The sequence below is a fragment of the Anser anser genome (assembly GCF_964211835.1).
Source record: "Anser anser genome assembly, chromosome: 13".
NCBI classification, from domain to species: domain Eukaryota; kingdom Metazoa; phylum Chordata; class Aves; order Anseriformes; family Anatidae; genus Anser; species Anser anser.
This window is the reverse complement of record NC_139734.1, coordinates 16,351,968-16,373,693: the sequence shown is the minus strand read 5'-3', so window position 1 is coordinate 16,373,693 and position 21,726 is coordinate 16,351,968. Positions and strand designations below refer to the sequence as shown.

At 48.9% G+C, this 21,726-nt stretch overlaps 1 protein-coding gene across 2 annotated transcripts in view; it reads right to left on the bottom strand.

Moving 5' to 3' along the window:
- The window catches only part of ZIC3 (Zic family member 3), a 222,996-nt gene extending 201,711 nt beyond the window's left edge, over window positions 1-21,285 (bottom strand). For both annotated transcript variants that reach the window (XM_083796726.1, XM_083796727.1), the window contains exons 1-5: window positions 20,169-21,285; window positions 19,402-19,565; window positions 17,460-18,876; window positions 16,357-17,285; window positions 1,185-7,895 (exon numbers count right to left, since the gene is read on the bottom strand). In XM_083796726.1, the coding sequence (XP_083652852.1) occupies window positions 18,694-18,876; window positions 19,402-19,565; window positions 20,169-21,225 (1,404 nt within the window). In that variant the 5' untranslated portion in view covers window positions 21,226-21,285 and the 3' untranslated portion in view covers window positions 1,185-7,895; window positions 16,357-17,285; window positions 17,460-18,693. The remainder of the gene's footprint in view (window positions 1-1,184; window positions 7,896-16,356; window positions 17,286-17,459; window positions 18,877-19,401; window positions 19,566-20,168) is intronic.
- Window positions 21,286-21,726: the final 441 nt, after the last annotated feature.

Below are 21,726 nucleotides of genomic sequence, written 5' to 3'. Positions count from 1 at the left end.
TTTGAAGATGCTTGCTAATAAGTGTTAACGAGTTGCCTGACAAAGGAAAGGAGGGGGAGGGGGACGATACTGATGAGGAAGAAAAGGGACCAGACGTAGGTCTGGGAATGCCACGGTGAATTCTGGATGTAAAGGATCCCCGGGACAGGACCCCTAGCCCTGGCAGGTCTAGGAAGGAGTTTTCTTCTTTTTTAATGTTTTATTTTTTGCACACCACATGTCTCCTTTCCTTTCTTCCAGGCCATCTGGGACACGCCAGCAGCTCACACACCAGCTCATTCCTGTGTCAGTGCTGCCACCTTCTTCAATTCCACCACTTGTTTTCTCTCTCTCTCTCTCTCCATTTCAGACCTCTCTGATGTGGGCCAGGACACAGCTGCACACACTAAAACACCCTGGGCTTCCCTGTTTATCCTGTCCTTTCTGGCAGCCACAAGAACAGAACTCTCACACAGCTCATGCAAAACTCACAAAACACTGCATTTTCTGATCATCTCTACAGCAGCTGCTCCTTCCACCTTGGAGGATTCATCATCTTTGCCATACTCACATCATACTGCCTGAAATGATGGTGGTCCCATTCCCCACAGCACTCACCATCTGTACAGAAGAACTGTAGCTCCCACCTAAGCTTTCCTCCGGGCACTGTATACTGCTGTTCCTCTGCCCCAGCAGGAATCGTTGACTTAGTATTTCATATCCCTTTTTCACCCACAAAAGGTTGTGAGACAGCAGAGAATCAGGCCCAGCATCCTTTCCCATAAGAGGCAGCTTATCCCATCCAGGTTCAGCTCTACTTGGGTAGCTCCATCACACCAGTCGAACAGCCTGCTTTTCTCATAAGGAATAGCAACACTAGGAGGGGGTGCCACAGAGTCCAGAGACTACAACCACTCCACTATCATCTTCAAGATGAGAGCCTTTAATTGCCAAGGACCTTCTCAGCCCTTTAAGAACAACCACTATAAAAGATTCCAGAGGAGAGGGCAAAAAATGGTTTGGCTCAGCCAAGTTCATAACAGATTGAGCCACAGCTTCTTACAACCAATACCCCCAAACAGCAACACTGCCTCTCCAGAAGGCTTTTCTGCTAATGCAGCCTTATTTATACCTCTCCCTCCCCCTGCCAGCAACCAACTTATTTCTCCCAGCTGGCCCACCTCTACTCTCCCACAAATCACTACCTGCAGCACAGAACTTCCTCCAGCTGGTGCTAAGGGGCTGACTGACTCCTTTCCTGCCAGCCGCTGGAGGTTTGGACCAGCATGCGACAGCCCTCATCTGCACTTCCTCTTCCCAGTGCCTCTAAGATGAAAAAGGTCTGGTCTGCCGTAGACACATAAAAGGGCCCTTCCTACAAAAGAAGGTTATCTGGATGTTCACTTCATTTGGCTAATCGTTGTCCTCATTTATATTCCTAAAAGCAAATTCAAGCTTCCAAATGCAAACATGGTTCAACTTTAAATCTCAGCCCTGAGGAATCTCCCCCACCTGCAACTGTCCCCCGTTGACTACAGACCTCTCCCCACTTCTTGTGCCAGCAGAGAGAAGGCGAAGCTGTTACACCATTAGGAGATATTTGTGTCAGCCGAATCTAAGTTAAATGGAGTTACACAGCAAATGAATTTGACCTATAATTTTGATTCCCACAACGTACAACTGAGACCCTCAACATATGGGTCTTTCTTAAGGAAGTGATTTTCTGAGAACAATAGTGAACTTGAAGAGACTGACAATGTCTCTTTAGTGGTTTGGCTAGTAAAAGAAGGTTATCAAGTTGTCCCGGGGGGGTGGGGAGGGAGTGAACTCTGAACTAGACATTCCATTTTTGAACTGCCAAAAAACGATCAATTTAGTATCTAATCAGATTGTTGTGTTTTTACTCATTCATACTCAATCCATCAAGAAAAGTGGTTCATTAATCTAAAGAACTAGGCATAAAATTTATATATCGACTACTCTGTTTTATTGCCAAAGCCTACTGTACTATACTTCAGTTTTATGTGCATTATAATAAAAAGCATGTGTGAATTCTCATATTTTAAAACAGTTGTGCATCCGTGTGGTTTGAGTTAATGCTTTTGAAAACACAGTCTCCACACGATGCTATCTGAAAATAGAATCTGCCTACGATAAAACTTTAACTCTTGAGATCTGGTATAATAGCATTTTATAATAAAAAGAAAACAATTTTTGGAAAAGGAAATTTTCTCATGTGCTCAGAATTTTTTTTTTTTTCATCAAACTTCTAAGGAGGCAAAATAAAGATATTAAAGGGACCGATTTACTGCAGTACAAAATAATTTCACCTCTACCAAAGAGAAGAAATACCTTAGACATAACAGCATGGGAAAAATTCGGCAGCCCCAGTCAGATTGAATTCAAAAATTAATTCTTATATCCTACCCAATAAAGGAAGAAAAAGGTACTTCAGCCCCGGTACAGGTTAACATTATTATACAGTTGCATGTGAGTACTGTATACTGGGAAACTGGAAATGTGCTGTTGGCAAATGGAAGAATTAATCTCTGCATTCTTCATACATAATGAAGTCTGTAGTTGCAAGAGGATTATGAATCAAACATTTGTTCCCATTTAACTGAATCTATTTATTGACAGCAAATAGCAGCAGCAGAGATATGAATAATATCCAGTTTGTATTTTTCAGAAAACCATCAGAGCACAAGACCTCCTGCAATTAATGAAAAGAAGATGAAGGTAAATGAAGCTGTAAATACTTGTGCAACATCACATTCACATTACTTATGTACTGAAGAGTAGTACTTATGTCAAATGATGGGTATGATTTTAAGCATTCAGATCTCCATATTTTTTTAGGCTAGCTCTGTGTACTTTGAGGATGCGCTAATCCAAGAAGCAGAATGTTTACAATGCTTGGGGTCTAACATATAAATAGAAGTGATATATCATCTTCATTTGCTTCACTTGTAACAGGTGCTACCATTTCTAGTCTTCACCAAAGGTCAAATGCAGCTTTCTTAGAAACACTGAGCTCTATTATGTTAACAGACTTAAATGCGATTTTGTTTTTTTTCGGCTAAGGGAGAATTCTGTTTGACAATCAATGTCACAATATGGCCTATTGTTAGAACAAATTACCCAGTCCATTAATTACACAGCTATCTTTCCATCAGCTAGAAAAAAAGAAAAAAAAAAAACACACCCCCAATTACATACACATACTAAGTAACCTGTTGTTGCAGAATGGTCAAAATGAATGGTGATGCAAACCAGTGGTGTAACTCCCTCCTGAAATTCACCAGAATGCTTTGGGTCCATTTGTCCAAGGAAGTCAGTGGTCTTCTTGTGTGACTGATTTTCAGTGACAAATCTAAAGTGGTTGTCATACTCTGAAGTCACTCACCCTGCCCTCCAGGGTAAGCCTGCTTGAATTAGTATTTGGGTCCAGATAACAGGAGCCTGACTCTGCTACCCTCCCACCCTGGGGTGCTGAACCAGTGCTAAATCACCATCCTGATGAGCTGGTTTGGTTGTTGCACCTAGGCGCTGTCATCATGGATGTCCTTGAGTCAGGCCCCTGCTTCTCAATTCTTTCTGTGAGTAAAAAAAATCCTGCAATTAAGGACCAGAACCTGCAGCTTCCCCTTCCCAGGAGAGACACGTGGGCTCCTGCATTCATACTGGATCAGTCCAGCAGTATTTAGAGGTACTAAATTAATGATTTGGCAAACCGGCCATCACATGATGACAGAAACTCCAGTCCCTGGTGACACTGTATCATGACTTCAGTTTGCTTTGAGTAAGTCAAAATAATACTCAGCTATACAAAATATGGTCATCTTCTGAATATTTCTGGATATTCCCAAAAGAAATAGCAAGGGCCATACATCCTTTCTCTTGATTTTGTTAGACTTCATTATTCCAGCCAAAAACTGCTGGAAAAACAAACAAACAAACCAACCAACAAGTTTTCATACAGAAAGATCAGCAGAGATTAAAGCACAGATTGGATTAAAATTATGGAAGAACGAGGACCTCATGAAAAATGAGTGTACGGTCCCCCCGTAACAAGATATGAGAACTCCAGCAAAGCCTGGAAAACCCGTCACGTCTGCCTACCTCTGCTGCATAACATGTCCCCCCGGACATGTTCCCCGTTGGTGTAAGTGGGAACCTTTAACCCTAATCTAAACCAGGGACCTTTCGCACCGCTTGGGCAGGATCTAGTCACACGGCTAAGCCAGCCCAACGCTCCCCCTTACACATTCAGATCAACAGATGAACGTTATCAATGGTATGTCTGCAGGAGGAGGCACGGACACGTTCTCCTGCCCCTCAGAGGAGGTTATTAGCTGAGACTCAGCCCCACGCTAAGTTAATTCTTCCTGACCAAGGCTGGCCTGGGTTTAACCAGCTCAGAAAGGTGGTATATAGCCAGTATCTAAAAAAGACTTCAGTCCGTATCAGATCTGCGTTTTTGGGACTGGAGCTTCCAAAGTGGCAATGGACAAGTAATAAGCTTCATCTGATGATTCCCAGCTGGGCTGACTAGAAAGTCACATGATGAAAACATGCTACGGAATATATATGATGGCTCTGATGTTGCTTCCCTTTGCAATCTCTCTTCGGTTAAATTCTGCCCTTATTGTTTGCTGTTAACAACTAAGATACAAATTATTTGCAGGCGTGTATTTCAATCAATCTTGCTACAGCTATGCGGGAGGATTCACTGCTCACAGAGCGCTATTATGCAGTGAGTTCAAACAACTGCATCACAGCACTCTGCGTCATACCAGGTCAGGACGAACAAGCTCCAACAAATACCTGTTTTGGTCTTGGTTAATACGTCTGTTCGGCAAAGCAGGAGACATCAGAAAGATTTAAGCATATACATAACACTAAGTGTACATCTAAGGGCTATCCTGAATACATGTCCCTCACAGCCTTGTGATGATCATGTATGTATCTTTGCAGAAACAAAATGTTAATGAGTATTCATCAGAAACCTTTTCGCTTCACATTAAAAATACTCTTTGTGCAAGTGTTCCCAGGAGAACAAGGAAGAGAGGATGGAGATTTCACAGCTCTCTGAAGGCTTTTATACAGCATTCATCCTATTTTGTCCAACTCAATAGTGGCTTTTGCTTCAACCACAAGTATACGTCACCATCGCCACTACCCCTTAAAAAGGCAGATATAGACTCACTAAAAATGACAGCAATGAAGATGATCTTGGCTGAGTATCATGTAAAAGAGAGACAGAAAAGACTGAATGGAGGTCATAAAAGAAAAATGTTTGAGTTACCAGGATTATAAGAACACAAAAAGAGCAGAAGGCCAGAGCAGAAGGCCAAACACTTCTTAAATAAGCCCAATGACAATCTCAGATAGAGAGTGCTTTTGGGCAGAGGATGGCTGAAAGAGGCTTGGGATGGGAACAAAATCTGCCTTAACATTTTGCTTAGTGAGGCGTCCAGGAGCTGGTGCATCTTATTGATAACGATATAAAATTAAGTCAAGATCATTTCTGTTTCCCATCTTGCAATCCAACAATCTGCATGACCTAAATTTTGACTAACCACCTCCTCCAAAGTAGCAGCACTCCAGAGCAGGCAGGCTGAGAGGCTGTTCTTCCTCAGGGAGCAGAGGTGACACTGACTGAAATCTGTAGACACTGAGGCCAAAGAGAGGCTCTGCATTTGGATCTCAGGTTCATGCTCACACTTAAACAGGTTTCAACGCAAACCTAAGGCCATATGGTGTCCTTGACTCCAGTGAGTCATATTTTACTGGACAGTCAGTGTGACACCATCCTCTGGCGCTCAGCCACATCCCGGGGCTGTTCAGATCTCCTCAGACATTTGGGTCCCATAAAGAGCCGGAGACGTTTATTAGCACTGGCTGGGGGGGGGCTGCCTGGGGAATGCCCTCCACCACCCTTCCCACGGTGGGCAGCCTGCACTTTCCAGCTATCACAGCCACCTTTGAACACACAGAAACTCAACGGGCCCTGAATTTCAGGCTTTGGGCTTGAATGAATGGCTGCTACTCCCTGCTCACTTTTCTATAACCATCACATAGGGAAATGCACCAAAAGGACGAACACTTCACCGAATATTCCAAGGGCTTTACAGCATCTCCTGACAGGCAATAAAAATAGAAATGGTTGGAAGACAAACTGTGCTTTCAGAAAGATCGTCCGTGTTGCTGTGATGACACTGTGCAGGCAGCATCTCTCCATGCTGCCTTTCAGGCAGTCCAGCAGTGACGCAGGACACATTGCCATTATTAGCAGCTCTCCAAAGTATAAGAGACAAGTTATTGTCTGCTAATAATTATTAATAGCAAGAGTATGTTGTACTCCGATATTTTTGTTTAAAATCTCACATTGTACAAAGATTTTGAATAAACTCACAACCACAGCCACAAAGAGACACAGGTACTGATGTGGCCCCTAAAAGCACTTTGAAGAAGCTCAAACTCTAAATGTTGCCACCATAGCACGGTGCAAGCAAAGTAACCAACCTAGTGTGTACAGATCCTTTTTATTTTTTTCAGCAGGAGGGGCACTGGCAGCTCGATCACAGCCAGCACTGGTGGGCTCAAGCAGTGCTCTCGTTCGCTGTCTCACACAGATGAAGGCTTTGCCTCTCCCCGTGGCCAGGATGCTGACTTCCAGGCCAGTCTCCTAACCACGGGAGCGTGGTGCCCTCCCCACCCCTCTCCCAGCACCCTAAACTGACGGATGGATTAGATTTGTGGAGTGAACTCAGTTGCTTTTGATCTCTATTCAAGGTGCCATCAAGGGATCTTAATAGGTAGTATCTTAGCAAACACTTTAAGGCCTGAAACCATCATTAAAGAAACTCCTGATTCTCACACTTGTCTGAAAGAATAGAGGAGCAAGCTGGCTTCAAATACCAGTTGACAGATGGGAAGGCATATGGACTATAGGATTGCTGATCTAAAGAGTCAGAGCCATGGTCAGGCTGAGGAAACATACATCTTTATTTTGATGTTGACCTCAAAGGGAAGAGGTCTGAGTCAACAGAAAGGGGAAAGGGCAGAAAATATCACAAGTCTGAGGCCAGGATTGCTTTGAACTTGAGGACAAATATACTAAATGGTACCAAGTTGACAAAAAGGCTTCCTGACACTCCGTGTCTACAAATTTAGCAGTCTGACCCATATAGCTGCTTGATGCATTTTCAGTAACGAGCCGAGTGAGGATCAGTAACGCTGAAGCAATCTCTTGTGGCACCCAAGAAGTTTGTCATTTCTTCCAGCCCCAGCTGTTCACAGAGCTGTGTGGAGGCACAGAGGGCCACTTGGGTTGAAGCCTTTTGCCCATCTTTGCAGGGGTGACAGAAGCCCAGGCTCACACAGTGCCACACATCAGTGGGTCCCTGCAGATCGTTCCTCCTTGTGTTCTGTATTCGTTTCTGTACTGGCTCTATATGGAAAAACGTATGACCCCTTCCCAACTCATTAACATTGCACATAGCATTTTCTATAAAACTCCCCCTGGGACATTTAACTCTATTCCTTTCCAGCAGTGAAAAAATGCCCAGGATAAAGTTTACACATGTGGAGCCTTCTGCTGAATTTCAATGGCTGTGCGAGGAATCCGTGAAACAAATGAAGAGACAGATATCCTATTGTCTTCCCAGAAAAATGCAGGGCCTTTCAGTTCACTGGCTTTCTTCGTGTCGCTTTTTTATCACAAGTGTGCACTGATGAAACTACTTTAATGCAGTCTGTTCCAAGAGATTAAATTGAATGTCTGTGCAGAGTTTCAGCGCTCAGCAGCATAGCGCGGCAGCTTCGTTTCACATCTCTGGGACACTGGGCAGGCAGAAAAATAATTGCAGACTCAGAAACGATCAAGGAATGTATCCCGGCTGCAACAGATGCTGTATTAAAAGGAAAGACAAAAGCCAAAGTGCATAATGAATTTAAAAAGATTTCTTTATCAAACATGTCATTTGTTTGAAGGACTGAATTGCTGGCATCAGATGTGGCAGATCAGCTTGTTACCAAAGTGAAACATGAGGACTGCTATGCAATGGCAATTGATGAGTCAATTGAAATCACTGATGTTGCTCAAATGCGCATCTTCATTTAATATGTCAATGGTCAGAAGTTAACCAAAGACCTTCTGTTTTTGTCACCACAGAAGCAAACGAAAGGCTACAAAATACAGTGTGCTAGCACTGAATCTCAGAGGTCATATACACTTAATATATACTGATATACTAAACGTGCTTAATGGGAGCTGACACTCCAACTACAGTTGTCTGTGAAAAATAATTTCTGACATACCACCAACAACTGAACTTGGGCTCGTGAGCATCAGTGCCTTGTCGATCAAACCACTCTCTGAGCTGAATTAAAAGCAAGATAGTAAAATGGAATTAGGTTACCCAGAAACACAGTCGTCTAAGGCTGACATCTATTCCTTGTGCTGATTATTTCAGCTTTCTCTTCATGGGGATGTTGTTGAAGGTAACAGTTTGCTAAGTGTTCAGGTGTTGTGTTGATTGATAAAAATAAAAATATTCTTTGGTAAAAATAGAGAAAGCTGTTTTCAAAACTCCTCCACACTCCAAAAACAAAACAAAACAGAACAAAACAAAACAAAACAAAACACATCCTTCCTAACCATTTTAGAGGAGAACAGTTATCTGGACTGAATTTCTTGCTTTTTATACAGCAAGCCCAAACAATCTTGTTGAAAAATCTTTATAAGGTTAATTTTTCATACATTAGAAATCCAGAGAGAAAAAGCAGAAGGGGTGAATTTACACAGGACAACTTTCAAGAGAAGCACCAATCTGTATTTTCGCTAGAGGAAACAGCACTTTTACAGAGAGTGTAAAATCTGTCTCAGGGTCTTTGGGATGTATTTTGAAGATTTCAGCATAGAGAAGAAAGTCTCCTCTGAGCTTGATGAATAACCCCCCGGCCAAACTTGCCGGGAACGCATGGGCAGATTGAACCAGGCAGGAAAATTTTTTAGTGCGTTTGCTCTGTGGGCTGCACTGACGCTGCCTCATCTGCCGGCTTTTTTCTGCCCCGAGATTTCATCTCCCCTTCCACCTCCTGACTGCGGCAGAGCGGGAGCGAGGGGTGATCAGCCCGGGGGGGCTCCCACTGACCGCGTACCGAGATGGAGAGTGGGCCCTGTGCCTCTGCCCGCGGCCAGTGCCCAGCCCCAATCCAGCTGCAGCATGATGCCTGGTAAACGCTCTGGGATTTGTTAAAAATGAGGCTTTTCTAATATGCTGAAGATGACAGACCTCAAGTTGTCATATATTAAAATGGTGCGTACATTCCTTCCTCCGAGTAACCAATAATGGGACAAAAACCCTTGCCAACTCCAGTCTGTCCCTCCTGCCAAGGATTGTTTGAGCTCAGCTCATCCCAAGTGCCCCATTGGGATCCAGATATAGATTAACACAGTTTTGAAATGCACAAGGGCCACAACCATGCAAGGCTTGATCCAACCCAGACTGGAGTCCGTGAAAGGTCTGCATTGACGTAAGCGCAGAGGGAGCAGCACCAGCACGCCTGCCCCCTAAGAAACCAGCCCCGGGTCGGGATTGCCAACAGGCCCTGTCACCGGCCACATCCCACAGCTCCGGCACTGGAATGGCGCCGGCGATGCCCACGCACTGCAGCCGGCCATGGCCCTGCAGGGCTGTGCCAAGGGAGCCTGGGCTGGCGCAGGGCTGCAGGGTGCCTCTCCCCACGCACCACGCTTTGCTTTGCACAGGGCACATCCCCTGTGCTCCTCCAGGGACACCAAGTTTACTTCTCGGCCTTTGGGATTTGCTGCAGCCACAGTAGCAAGAACCAAAATGGGGAAATACCAGCCCGTGGCACTGGTACAGCGCTAGCAGGAGACAGCACCGAGCTAGGAGGACAATATCCATGCAGGCACTAACCCTCAGCTTGGGGCCTTCTACTCTATCACAGCAATAAAAACTGCTCATTCAAGTCCTTTGTCTTTAAGATTTCCATCCTGGCTGCAGCAAGTGCAGATTTATTGGTGGGAGCAACTGCAGGAGGAACAGCAACCAGCAGGCGCGTGCGTGCGTGTGTGCCAGCGCACGGTACGCCCTGCCTCTGCCCAGTGCAGCAGAAACGCACCACAGCCAGGATTAAATATACGACTAATACAAATGGGTTTCCTGGTGCATTTAAAATAAAAAATAAAAAAAATAAAAATAAATAAATCATTTGGCATGTTCTTCTGTGACATACGCAGCACAGCCAGAGAGTTACAGGGATACAGTGACCAGGAAGGACCAAAGCCAAGAGAGACGGCTGACTACGCGGGATCCCAGGAATCGGACACCTGCCTTATTATGAACAGTGATGCACAGCGTGGCCCCAGCTTTTTCACAGGCCTCCGCTCACGCAAGCAAAATTGCACAACCCGTACCCGCTGCGGCTCGCCACACTCCTATTTAAAGGCGCAGACTCATACCCACTGCAAAAGCCCATCCGGGGCAGAGCCCCAGCTCCCCACCCCAAAATTCCCCCTGCAGCCTCCAAACCCTTCCACGGAGGCAGAGAGAATGCTTAAACACTTGTTGACACTTCAAAACAATACGTTAATAATGATAAAATCAGCTACAGCATCTTTTGTTGACTTCCGTAGGAATTTTGCCCGAGAAAGGATTGCAGGACACATCTCCAAGCATGCTGATTGACATCTTATATTTTCAAAACTGTCCTTAGACTTTTCATAACATCCAGCAAGAAAGTTGCTGACAGGAGCAGGATGGTTCCCAGTTTGCGGGGCAAGAAAACTTTGCGATTCAGTAGAATACCAAATTTGGTAGAATGTCTTCCACTTTGGTAGAATATATTGCAAACAACTGTGCATTTTAACACGTTTTCGTATTACACATCATTCATTTTGGGGAGGGGGTGGTGATCATTTTCTGCAGACAGCTAGCAATGTTTCCAAGAATGAAAATGTTCATTGAAAGATAATGAAAACCAGACATTTAGTAACATTTTCATTTTGCATGTTTAAATATTTATAACTATGTTCATAAAACCACATGTTTGCTCTCCTAATGCTCTGGTGATTGTGTTTATGAAATGCAGTATTTCTCTTATGCCCCTTCCTTGCGTAAGCTCCTCTGCCAGGCACGATTTACTCGCGCTGCGGCACTGACGACGAGCTTTTATGTAAAAGACTGTCCAAGATTAAAACCAGAAAATTACTGAAAAGAAGAAAACATATTTTCAGAACACTAATGTTTCACTGATGCATATGTGATTTTAAACTTTGTAGGGGGCATTGATGCTGTCTTAATTCTTTCACAGCGATTTATTTTCAGTCTGATAAGAAACTATTTCTTAACCTACGGTAAAACAATGAAATCTAGAAATACAAGTGTGATAAAACTATGACGCTGATGCAAACCATTGTTCTATCTAGAATTTTTTTTCGTAAGTTGGGTGAAAGATAAATGACAAGAAAGAATTTTGCTTTAATCCTGCGGGCACTCAAGTTTCTGTTATAAATTTCTAAAAAGCTGGTCAAGTGGCCACAGCCTGAAATTGGGACTGTTACACTTAACAGACCCAGATGTGAGCATACTGTCTTTTTCTCAGTCCTCTGATTACAGACATCACAATACAGCTTACACGGTTCATACTGGTATATTAAACATACAAAGAAACTACGAATGCAAGGCAAGGCTTAGAGAACTCGTCCATACAGCCAGGGACCCAGTACAGGTCTTGCAGAAATCACTGACAGGTTTACACATAGCACACTAACTTTTTTATCAAGATCATAATTCATAAAATGCCATGGGCCTGCTTGTGCTTTCAAAAAGGAAGCAATGGTTATTCTTTTTTTTTCCCCTTTTGTCTTTTTTTTTTTAAACACTGTCAACCTGAGCTTTCTGAAAGGGTGAGGGAACTCCTCTGAAACCAAGTCCTCGGCAACATAAAGTGAGCTCCGGCAGAGCATTTTGATTTTAATCTCAGCCCAACATCCTCCCAAAGGTACAGGGAGTATCTTCAAGGCGCAGTTTCAACTCCTTTGGTCTTTTGCCTGCCTTCTCCTTCCACATCAGCAAAGAACGAAAAGGAAACAGAAAACAGTGTAGATTGCAGCGTCACATTGGCATCTCATTTTAAATACAAATTGAGTGCTTGCAAAGACATTAAAGTAAATCATTCCACTTACTGCATTATTTTAAAATACTTCTGCAGGCCAAGATTAAAATTTAAATATATATTTTATGGCTGCAGCGTTGCCAATTCTTACAATATTACCACTAGCTTCACTTCTTAAAATATAATTTAAGCTCCAGAATCAGGCAATTACATGATATCTCAGGCTCCACTTTGACACACAAGTGTATGACTCTTTGGCCTCAACAGTTCCACCAAAAATAAAATAAAAAAATAAAAAAATAAATTAAAAAAATAAAAAGGCAAAATAAAATCTGACAAGTGAGATTCACAACACTGGGAAAAAAAATAAAGGAGAAAAATGATTAAAAAGTCCACTCTCTTTGTCTGTCTAGATCTTGTTAAATGAAGCAATTAAGCAATTCTGGTTTAGGGGCACAAGATGTTTAAATATTTGTGACTGACAGTCAGCAAGTTGCTGCAGCATCTTCTTTCTAGTAAATATAAATATTGTGGAAAAATGTGCGTTCTGGGAAACATCTGCCTCCCCCAACACTACCAGCCCTTGCGCTAGAAAGCAGCGAGTCCGATCCGTGCAAACTCAGCATGCGGCTGCGAACTTTATTCACACAATCCGCTGCATAGAAATCTTTCTCTGAATTACAGACTGTATTTGAGACGAAACTCAGACTTCATAGTTAAGGCCAAGTTTCTCTCTGAGACCTCAACACAACCTTTACGTTTTTCATGAGTTTATCAATAATTACTGAGAAGCTCAAGTCCATGGATTTAATGGGATGCTAAATGCGAACAAAAGAAATGTTTATTTTTAGTAACAACACAGTGAAGTGGTGGAAACCCTAAATTCAACTGTGTTCTACTACCACAGGTTAAAAAAAAAACACTAGGCAAATGAAAACCAGGAGAAAAATGGAAAACAAACGAACAAAGAATAACAACTTTTTGACCAAAATAGTACGAGAATTAAGCCATATAAACTATGGAAAGCAACAAAACTACTCAAAAAAAAAAAAAAGGATTTTGCAGTATGACAATATTTAAGTGAAACTGGTGAGGAATTTAAAGAAGAGAGAAATAAGGGATAATTTTATTTAGGGCCAGTACTACATGCCGCTTCATTGCCTCTCAGGACTTTCTGCCTGCAGCCAGATTTCCCAAAGTTGGTATTCTCCGTGGCATGCAAATGCAGCAAGCCCACGGCTAGCAGAAACCCAAATCCTGACATTTTCTATCCTGATGTGACCCCGCCAGCAAAAGGCCACGTCGCAGCCCGTGGATAAACCCCAACGCTTATTTCTGCCCCCAAAACCTTTTTGTCTCCCTTTGAAGGAGCAGCGCCTGCCCCGCACCGGCCAGGCCGCCGCACTCTGAGCAAGGCGCTGCCCCCCCCCAGCGTGTACCACTCCTTTCCCCCACACAGACCAGTTTCTGCCCAAACACCAGCGCGGGAGCTGCTGGGAGCCGGGCAGGGCACAGCCTCCTCAAGAGCTTCAGCATCCCTGCCCAGGCCCCCGCTCTCCTGCCAAGCGCCCAGCAGAGCCGCGCAAGAGCCATTTTGTCCCTCCGGGACTGCCACAGGCCCTCACCGGGATTATACGACGCTCTGGGAAAGGACAAAACCACGGGAACAGCCCTATGCTGCAGGCATCCTATATGCTGCTTGGGCATCCAGCCCCTCCAGCTCCCCCCGGCAGGACCGGCCCTTACTTTTCACCTCCCTAAGTTTTCTGGGTGTCTCAGTCCAGAACGTGCAACGGGGGGGCCCCAGCATGGACACAGTCTCCTGGGAAGGAACTTCATGCGTTGCCCATTCAGCCGTTTCAAAGTCCAGCCTGGGCAATTTAAAAGCTGACACTATTGAACAAGTTGCCAAAACAAAATCATTCAGCTAAACTCTTTTTTTTTTTTTTTCCCCAGCCCTTTTTATTAAAGTTTCTTTTCACGCAAGCAGATGAAATGGAGAGCCATTACCAAAGCGTTACCCAAAAGAAAATCTAACCAGCACACAGCCTTACCTACCGAGGACAAAAATTCGCATCTTAACATTAAATTTCTCCCGCACCTCCCTATCCAACTGCCTTCCCCCGTCCCTGCGGAGGCTCTCCCACCGACAGCACAGAGCAGATGTCTGTAAGCCTTCCTGCAGGGGCTCGCGCCGGGGCTGTGGTCAGGCCCTGTCTCTGGCAGCCTCCCTCACCAGCGTAAGCTCTTACGCAAGCACTTTCACTGCCTTCGCTCACACGCAGGTAAGCAGGCACTTGCAAGACGTACATTATGTTTTTAACCCACGTAAATGGCATAGCAAGGTTAACCAAGTGTCTCAGTTCAGGGAACGTGCAGATAAGTCAATATGACACAAATAATTATTTCCTTCTGCACACTGCACAATCCAACTAGATTTCTGTAAAGAATTTAAAGCTTCCTCCAGAGTTTTACCTCTCCAGCACCTCTGCAGAGGTATTTTCCATATAGTTTGATCATACCGAAAGCATAAATAAGGGGGATAGTTTATCAAAAAGTCATGAAAGTTAGGCTCAGCTAGAAAAGCTGGTGTTAGTGCCTAATGCTTTTAATCTGGGAACATTCTAATTTTTATTATTATTATTTTTTTAAAAGGCAAATACACAATACTACAGCCCACTTACTGCTTTGGAAATGGAAGCTTTACAGCCGACAGAGTTACTATAGGAACTTAATTCCTGGAGCCGTAGTGCTGAGACACTTGAACACAACCTGATCAAATGCCTTCAGGACTGCCTTCACACTGCGTGCAACCACTAGCTGTTAATGGCACGCACAAAGCTTGAAAAAAATATATTATTTTCATAGGATTACACCAGACATAGAGACAGATATGCAAAAACAATGACACCAAAGGAATCAAAATATTCATGGCTCATAAAGCGTGGTAGAAAAGGAATGGCTCCAGCTCATCGCCTGCCTCTGCTTAGATTCTTTTTAACACAATGAATCACCATTACCCCTTTTAGAAAACCATCCTGAGTTCTGTTTATTTGGGGACAAATCCACCTAATCCCGCTCATAGAAGTGAGCACAGCAACTACAAGGGGGCTGCCAGTCTAAGACAGGACAGCAGAATACGGCCCCTTTTTATGTACAGTCCTGGGACTCTTCTGGGGTGCGACACAAGATCCATTATTAATGACAGACGAAAAACTGAGCTAACATGGCACCTGCTCTGCCAGCACCGTCCTGCCCTGGCCGGCACGCTAACGAAGAAATCTGGAGCTGCGAGCATGGGGAATGCCCGTGGGCCCCCACTGCCAGGCCCTGGCGTTGAAAATCGGGGGCTGTCTCACCCCAGTGCACAAAACAGCCTGGAAAACATGGGAAAAGGGAAGGAGCTTCCTCACTCAGGGACTCCTCTCTGCAATGGGTAAGGGCTAGGAATGGAGACTTTTCGCTTGTTTTTACAGGGGAAAAAAAAAAAAAAAAAGACAAAAAAAAAAAAAAAAAGCTTCTTAGTTGCCCATGAGTGGCAGCAGAGTGAGACAGCTCTCCCCTGGGCCGCACTACAGAGGTCTCAGGGCTGGCAGGGCAGAGGAGCAGCGCCCACCAGCACAGCGTGGGGGACACAGCAATCCTGCCCCCCCCCCCCCCGCGCTGCTGGCACCAAACCCCACGCTTTGCAAGCGTTTCACAGCCAAACAGGTTGCCAACCTTTTACACACCCATCCCAAACATACCGTCCATCCCAAACCACGCACACCCGCCCCCAGCTGCCCCTGTCCCATCCATGTCCCTTTTTTGGGGGGGCTGCAGAGTGGCAGCCTTGGCGTGCTGTGCTGAGGGGGGGCTCTGACCTCTCAGTGGGGTGCAGACAACAGTTTGCTCTCCCGTTCCCCACACTGGGTGCAAGCTGCATGGAGAGACCCCAAGGTGGGGGACCGGCTGGCCACACGGGAGACAAATTATGGAGGATGCTGGTTTTAAGCCCTTGTTATAAATACGGCTGGGGCTGTGCTGCAAACCCATGGAGACAGCCGTCGGTGTGGGCCCTGGCTCACATCCCGAACAACCCCGGCCTCCCAGGGCAGAGCCCCCGGCCCAGGACGGCGTTTTGGGGCCTGACAGCAGCAGCCGCTCCCGGCCCGAGGTACCCCCACAGATCCCTGCACACCCCGCACCCCCTGGTTCCGAGCAAAGCAGTAAGGAAACCGAGCCTACCGGCACCTTTCCAAGCCTGGCACGGTCCGGAGCGACGCAGAGACAACTCAGGTGGGCGTCCGAGGAAAACCTGACGACCCCCAGCGGCTCTGTTCCTCCTGGCCCTGCTTGTCCCCGGGAAGAGCCCAGGCCAGCAGCACTCTGCGTCCAGCCCCGGGGCTCGGCTCTGCGCACAGCGGGAGAGAGACCTGACAGCAGCAAGAAGCGGGGATCCACATCTGGCCAGGGCACCTCGGAGGGAAACCATTTACCTCCTTCAGGGGGACAAATTCAGCAATGTGGGGTGGGAAACTTGCCTTCAACATTACCGGGATTTTTTTTTTTTTCAGACATGCAGCACCGCAGATTGCTATCCACCTCCCTCCCATCTTTTCCTGCCCGATATGCCTTTTTAAATTTGTTTTTTTTTTTTTTGAGGGGAGAGAGGAGAAATTCGTTTAAAGTTAATTTTTAAAGCATGCAAGGTTTCATGGGTCACTTGCACAAGCAGACCCCGCGGCAGGTGGGAGAAGACAGGGCAGCCCCAGCCGCCCGCAGTGCCCCAAGTCAAGTTCAAGATGGGCCCGTCTGGGGCCTCTCTCGGCCAGCAGAGCTGGGGGGCCCAGAGAGCCAGGGGGTCCCTGCCTTCCTCCGCCACCGAGCTCAGCCTGCAGCAAGGTCCTTGCGGTCGGCCAGAGGATGCGGGTGCAGAGTCGTACGCCCAGGTCGGCAGCGTTGGAGGAGAGCCGCAGCTGCCGGCCCTGCTGCAGCCCCAGCCGGGCCCCCCCCGGCATCCCCCGAAGCGGGACCCGGAGGTTTGCGGGGAGCGGTATCCACCGCCGCTCGGGTCGCTTGGGACTCCTGGGTGGCACTGGAGAAGTTGCTTCTGGGGTGAGATTTCTCGGCTCAATCCCTTCTGTCTCTCAGGGACGGGGACACTTTGCCACGTCCTGGTCAGAAATAAAGAAAAAAAAAAAAAAAAAGAAAAAAACCACACAACAAAACCAGACGATAACAGATAAAGTCCGGCACGCCGCGAAGTCGCCCGTGTCCCCTCCGGGAAGCCGCTCGGTGCCGGCTCCCGGCCCCCGCACCCCCGCCGGCCGCCCCGGCCCGGTACTCACCGTCGGGGCCACCCCGTCGAGGCGGCCCCGCTGCCCCCGGTGCTCCTCTCCCTCGGCGGCGCTGCGCCCCGGGCTCCGGGCTCCGTCCGCTCGGGAAGGTCGCGGGGATGCGAAGCCGTTCGGCGGCGGAGGGCGGGGACAAAGGGGCAGCAGCAGAAGCGGCGGCGAGGAGCCGGAGGCTTTTCCCGCAGCGCCGGCCCGAAAACAACGGCTCGGCCCCGGCGGCAGCGAGCCGGCACCGCGGCGGCACCCCGGCCCCCGAAACCGGGAGGACGGAGGAGGTTAAAAACGGCTCGCGGGGGCTCTTTCCAAAACAATAAACTTTTAATGCTAAAGCAGTTATAACCAAAAGCTGTACAGAGTTGTTTTTTTTTTTTTTTCGTTTGTATTTTTTTTTGTTAGAAAACAATTTTTTCTCCCCCATAAATATTGTTCAGTTCCCGGCACTTTGTATCAATAATTAAATTACGAACGATAAATATGGCATCATGGATATGTATTTACAAAAAAAAGTTATTACAAAAAGGCAACTGTTATACTAAACGTCACAATCTGGGTAGAATAAACACCACATCCTCATCCTGAAAAATACTGACCGACCCCATCAGACGAGAATACATTCACAAGTGTAATGCTTGGAGAGAGAGAGAAGGAGAAAGAGAAGGAGAGCAGAGAAAGAAGAAGCAGGAGAGCTAGAGAGGAAAGTTCAAGACATAACAGGACTTTGGCACGGTTTAAGACTGTAAGTTTAAACAATCACCACTAAGGCGAAGGAGAATTTTCATCCTCATGTCAACATCCCACCAAAAGAAGGAAAAACAAAACAAATAAAAATAAAAAGTGAGGAATCGGAGGAAGAGGTACTGGGACAGGGAAGGAAAAAAAAAAGCCCAAACAAAACAAACAAACAAAAAAACGAAAACAAAACAAAACAAAAAAAAACAACAAAGAAACGACTGCGATTGCAAAAAATGACAACAACAAAAAAAGAAATCCAATCCTGAGATAAGGACATGGCTAGTCCAGCGTCTCGGCTTGTAAAAAATAGTAATAATTATAATATAATAATAAAAGACCCCCCTCAAGATCCTGGCAGTTAACTAGGTGTAGCCCTATGCGGTCGTCGGTGTGGAAACTCCATTTCCGCGGGAGCGAGCTGCAGTTGGCTTGGCATGTCCTTTTTTCCTTGTTCCCAACGCATTTGGTCCAGTCTCTGGCTGGGCAGCTGCTGCCTTCACACATACCACTCGTTAAAATTGGGGGGTAGTCCAGGGTTGTGGCCGGGGTTACTCTGAAGGGCGGCCGGCGGCGTTTTAGTGGAGTCCTTGCCTCCGGCTGAGCCCACCGCCGGGGGGGTGGAGGACTCGTACCCCGAACTGGCTGCAGGGGAAGAGTCCGACCCCTGGGATTCGTGCACCTAAAACCAAGAGGCAGAGATGGGAACAAGCCCAGGGCCCCCCCGCCACCCCGCTGAGCCAGGTCAGGATGCTGCCCCAGGCAGGAGGGATACCAAGGGCCACCAGCTCGGTCCCCGCCCGGCACGTCCTGCCGGTCACCCGGAGCACCAGCGGCTTGGTGCAACGCCTGCCGCAGCTCCCGGCCACTTCCCTGCGGTACAGGGAGCTGCAGCATCCCGGCGCGCGGGGCTGCAGCATCCCAGCACACGGGGCTGCATTTGCACAGCCCTCTCGAGCGGAGCCACGCTCTGGAAACCGGGCAGCACTTGCACCAGCAGCAGCGCAAAAAAAAACTACGCCATTTCCCCAGGCTGTGCTCCAGCCATGGCCCAGGCACCGGGGACCGCTCAGGCCATGCCGGGAGCACTGCAGCGGGCGCTGCACAGCTCTGCCCTGTTCAGCCGTGGGAAAACGGGCCCCGAGCACGCCAGTGACCGAGCATCTGTGCTCAGGGAGGATAGAGCTGGGGGCGCAGGAGTGATTACCTTCATGTGTTTCCTAAGTGAGCTGGGGTGGGTGTAGGATTTGTCGCACACCTTGCAGATGTAGGGCTTGTCCGAGGTGTGGACGTGCATGTGTTTCTTCCTGTCGCTGCTGTTGGCGAAGCGCCTGTCGCAGCCCTCAAACTCGCACTTGAAAGGCTTCTCACCTGCGAAATTCAGAGAGGGTGAAGGAGGGCCATTCCCCTCCGCGTCCCCACCTGCCTCCTACCAGGACGGCCTCTGTCCCGCTCGGCCCCCACTTTGCGGATGCACGAGGACCCCAAAAAATGATGAAGGGGAAGAGGGACGGCGGGGTTTGTTTTGTGCCGAGTAAATTCGGGTCAGCCTTTGTTACTTTGAATTTGCCTCCCACCGGCCCCGCGCCGTGCTCCAGCGGGGACAGCGCTCGGTGAGCCCGAGGAGGGAGAAGACCCAAGAGCAGTTCAGCGGCTCGGACAGTTTTACGGGACGTACTCAAGGATGCGAGCCGAAAAGCGCTTGCTTCCTGCCTTCCCCCCCTCTTCCCGCCGGCCGTGCGGAGGGCTGAATGGAGGACGGGGCTGCAAATAAAAATACTTTGACAAAAGTATCGCTGATTTAATTGGGAGAAAAACCAATCGGGCCTAGAAATAAAAAAACGAGGAGAAGAAAGGGAGCGGAAGTCACCGAAAACGAGATTTCATTAGCACTCGTACGGGTGCCTCCGCAGGGGCGCGCAGGGGGCCGGCGGTGGCGGCACGCACCCGGCCGCGGAGCCCCGGGGGCCTTACCTGTGTGCGTCCGCTTGTGAATCTTGAGGTTCTCGGAGCGGGCAAAGATCTTCCCGCAGCCCGGGAAGGGGCAGGGGAAGGGCTTCTCCCCCGTGTGCACCCGAATGTGGTTGACCAGTTTGTATTTCGCCTTGAAGGACTTGCCCTCCCGCGGGCACTCGTCCCAGTAGCAGATGTGGTTGTTCTGCTCGGGGCCCCCGACGTGCTCCATGGTGACGTGGGTGACCAGCTCGTGCATGGTGCTGAAAGTCCTGTCGCAGCTCTTCTTGGGCCGGCTGAGCTGGCTCTCGTCGAGCCACTTGCAGGACAGCTCTTGCTTGATGGGCTGCCGCATGTACCGAAAGAAAGCCCCGGGGCCGTGGTGGTGGTGGTGGTGGTGGGCCGCCACGTTCATGCCCATATTCACGTTCATGTGGTTGTAGTTGTGGAACTGGGCGCCGCCGTAAGGGTCCGTGCGGGGGCTGGAGACGGCCCGGTACGGGTCCGGCCGCCCGAAGAGGTCCCCGCGCAGCCCCAGGTGCATCTGCCCGTTGTCCACGTGCCCGGTGGGGGACGTGTGGCTCGGGCTCTGCTCGTGGAGCCCCGGGAAGAGCAGGTAGCCCGGGGTGTCCGGGATGCCGCCGGGGCCGTGCAAGCCGCCGGGCGAGCCGCCGAAGAGCCCGTGCTGCGCCGTGCCGGAGGCGGCGTCCGCGATGCCGGAGCCGCGGTTGCGGAAGAGAAAGTCGCGGGGGGAGTTGAAGGCGGCGGCCCCGCCGTAGGAGGGCACCTGGCCGGCGTGGTGGTGGTGGTGGTGGTGGTGGTGGTGGCCCAGCGCGCTGGCGTAGCCGGGCGCCTGCGGCGTGAACGCCGAGCTCTGCCCGGCGGCGAGGTCGTGCGGGGCCGCGTTCAGCTTGAAGGCGGCGGCGGCGGCGTGCGAGGAGTCCCCGAAGGGGCCCAGCCCCATGCCGGCGGCGGCGGCGGCGGCGTCGCGGCCGGGCATCTCGTGGTGGCGGGGCGCCGCGAAGCCGCCCACCCCCAGCGCCGGGAACTGCGGCCCTCCGTCCAGCAGCATCGTCATGGGCGCGGGGCCGGCGGCGCGGCGGCAGCCTGCCCCCCTTCCTCCCTGCCTCTTCCCCCCCCCACCCCCCTCCTCCTCCTCCTCCTCCTGGCCTCCCGCCCCCGAAAAAGTGCAAAACCACCCCAAAACGCGCCCCCGCCCCCAACCCCCCGCCGCGGGCGGGCGAGCACCCCCCGTCCGGGGAAGGAAAAGAAAAAAAAAAAAAAAAAAGCTTTTTTAAAAAAAAAAAAACAAGCCCCCGAGCCCACCACCACCCGCCCCCGGAGGCGCCCGCCCCCGCGCCGGGCCGGGCCGGGCGGCGCAGCGCAGCAGGGCGAGGGCGAGGGCGCAGCGCGGCCCCGCTCCCGCTCGGCGCCGTCGGGCACTGACGGGGCGCCCGCCCGCGCCTCGCACATAAACCAACGCCGGGGCCAGGCCGCGCCGCGCCAATGGGGAGCCGCCGGCCGCCGCGTCAGCTGACCCGCCGCCCGGCCCGCCATTGGCTGCGCCGCGTTTGATTGG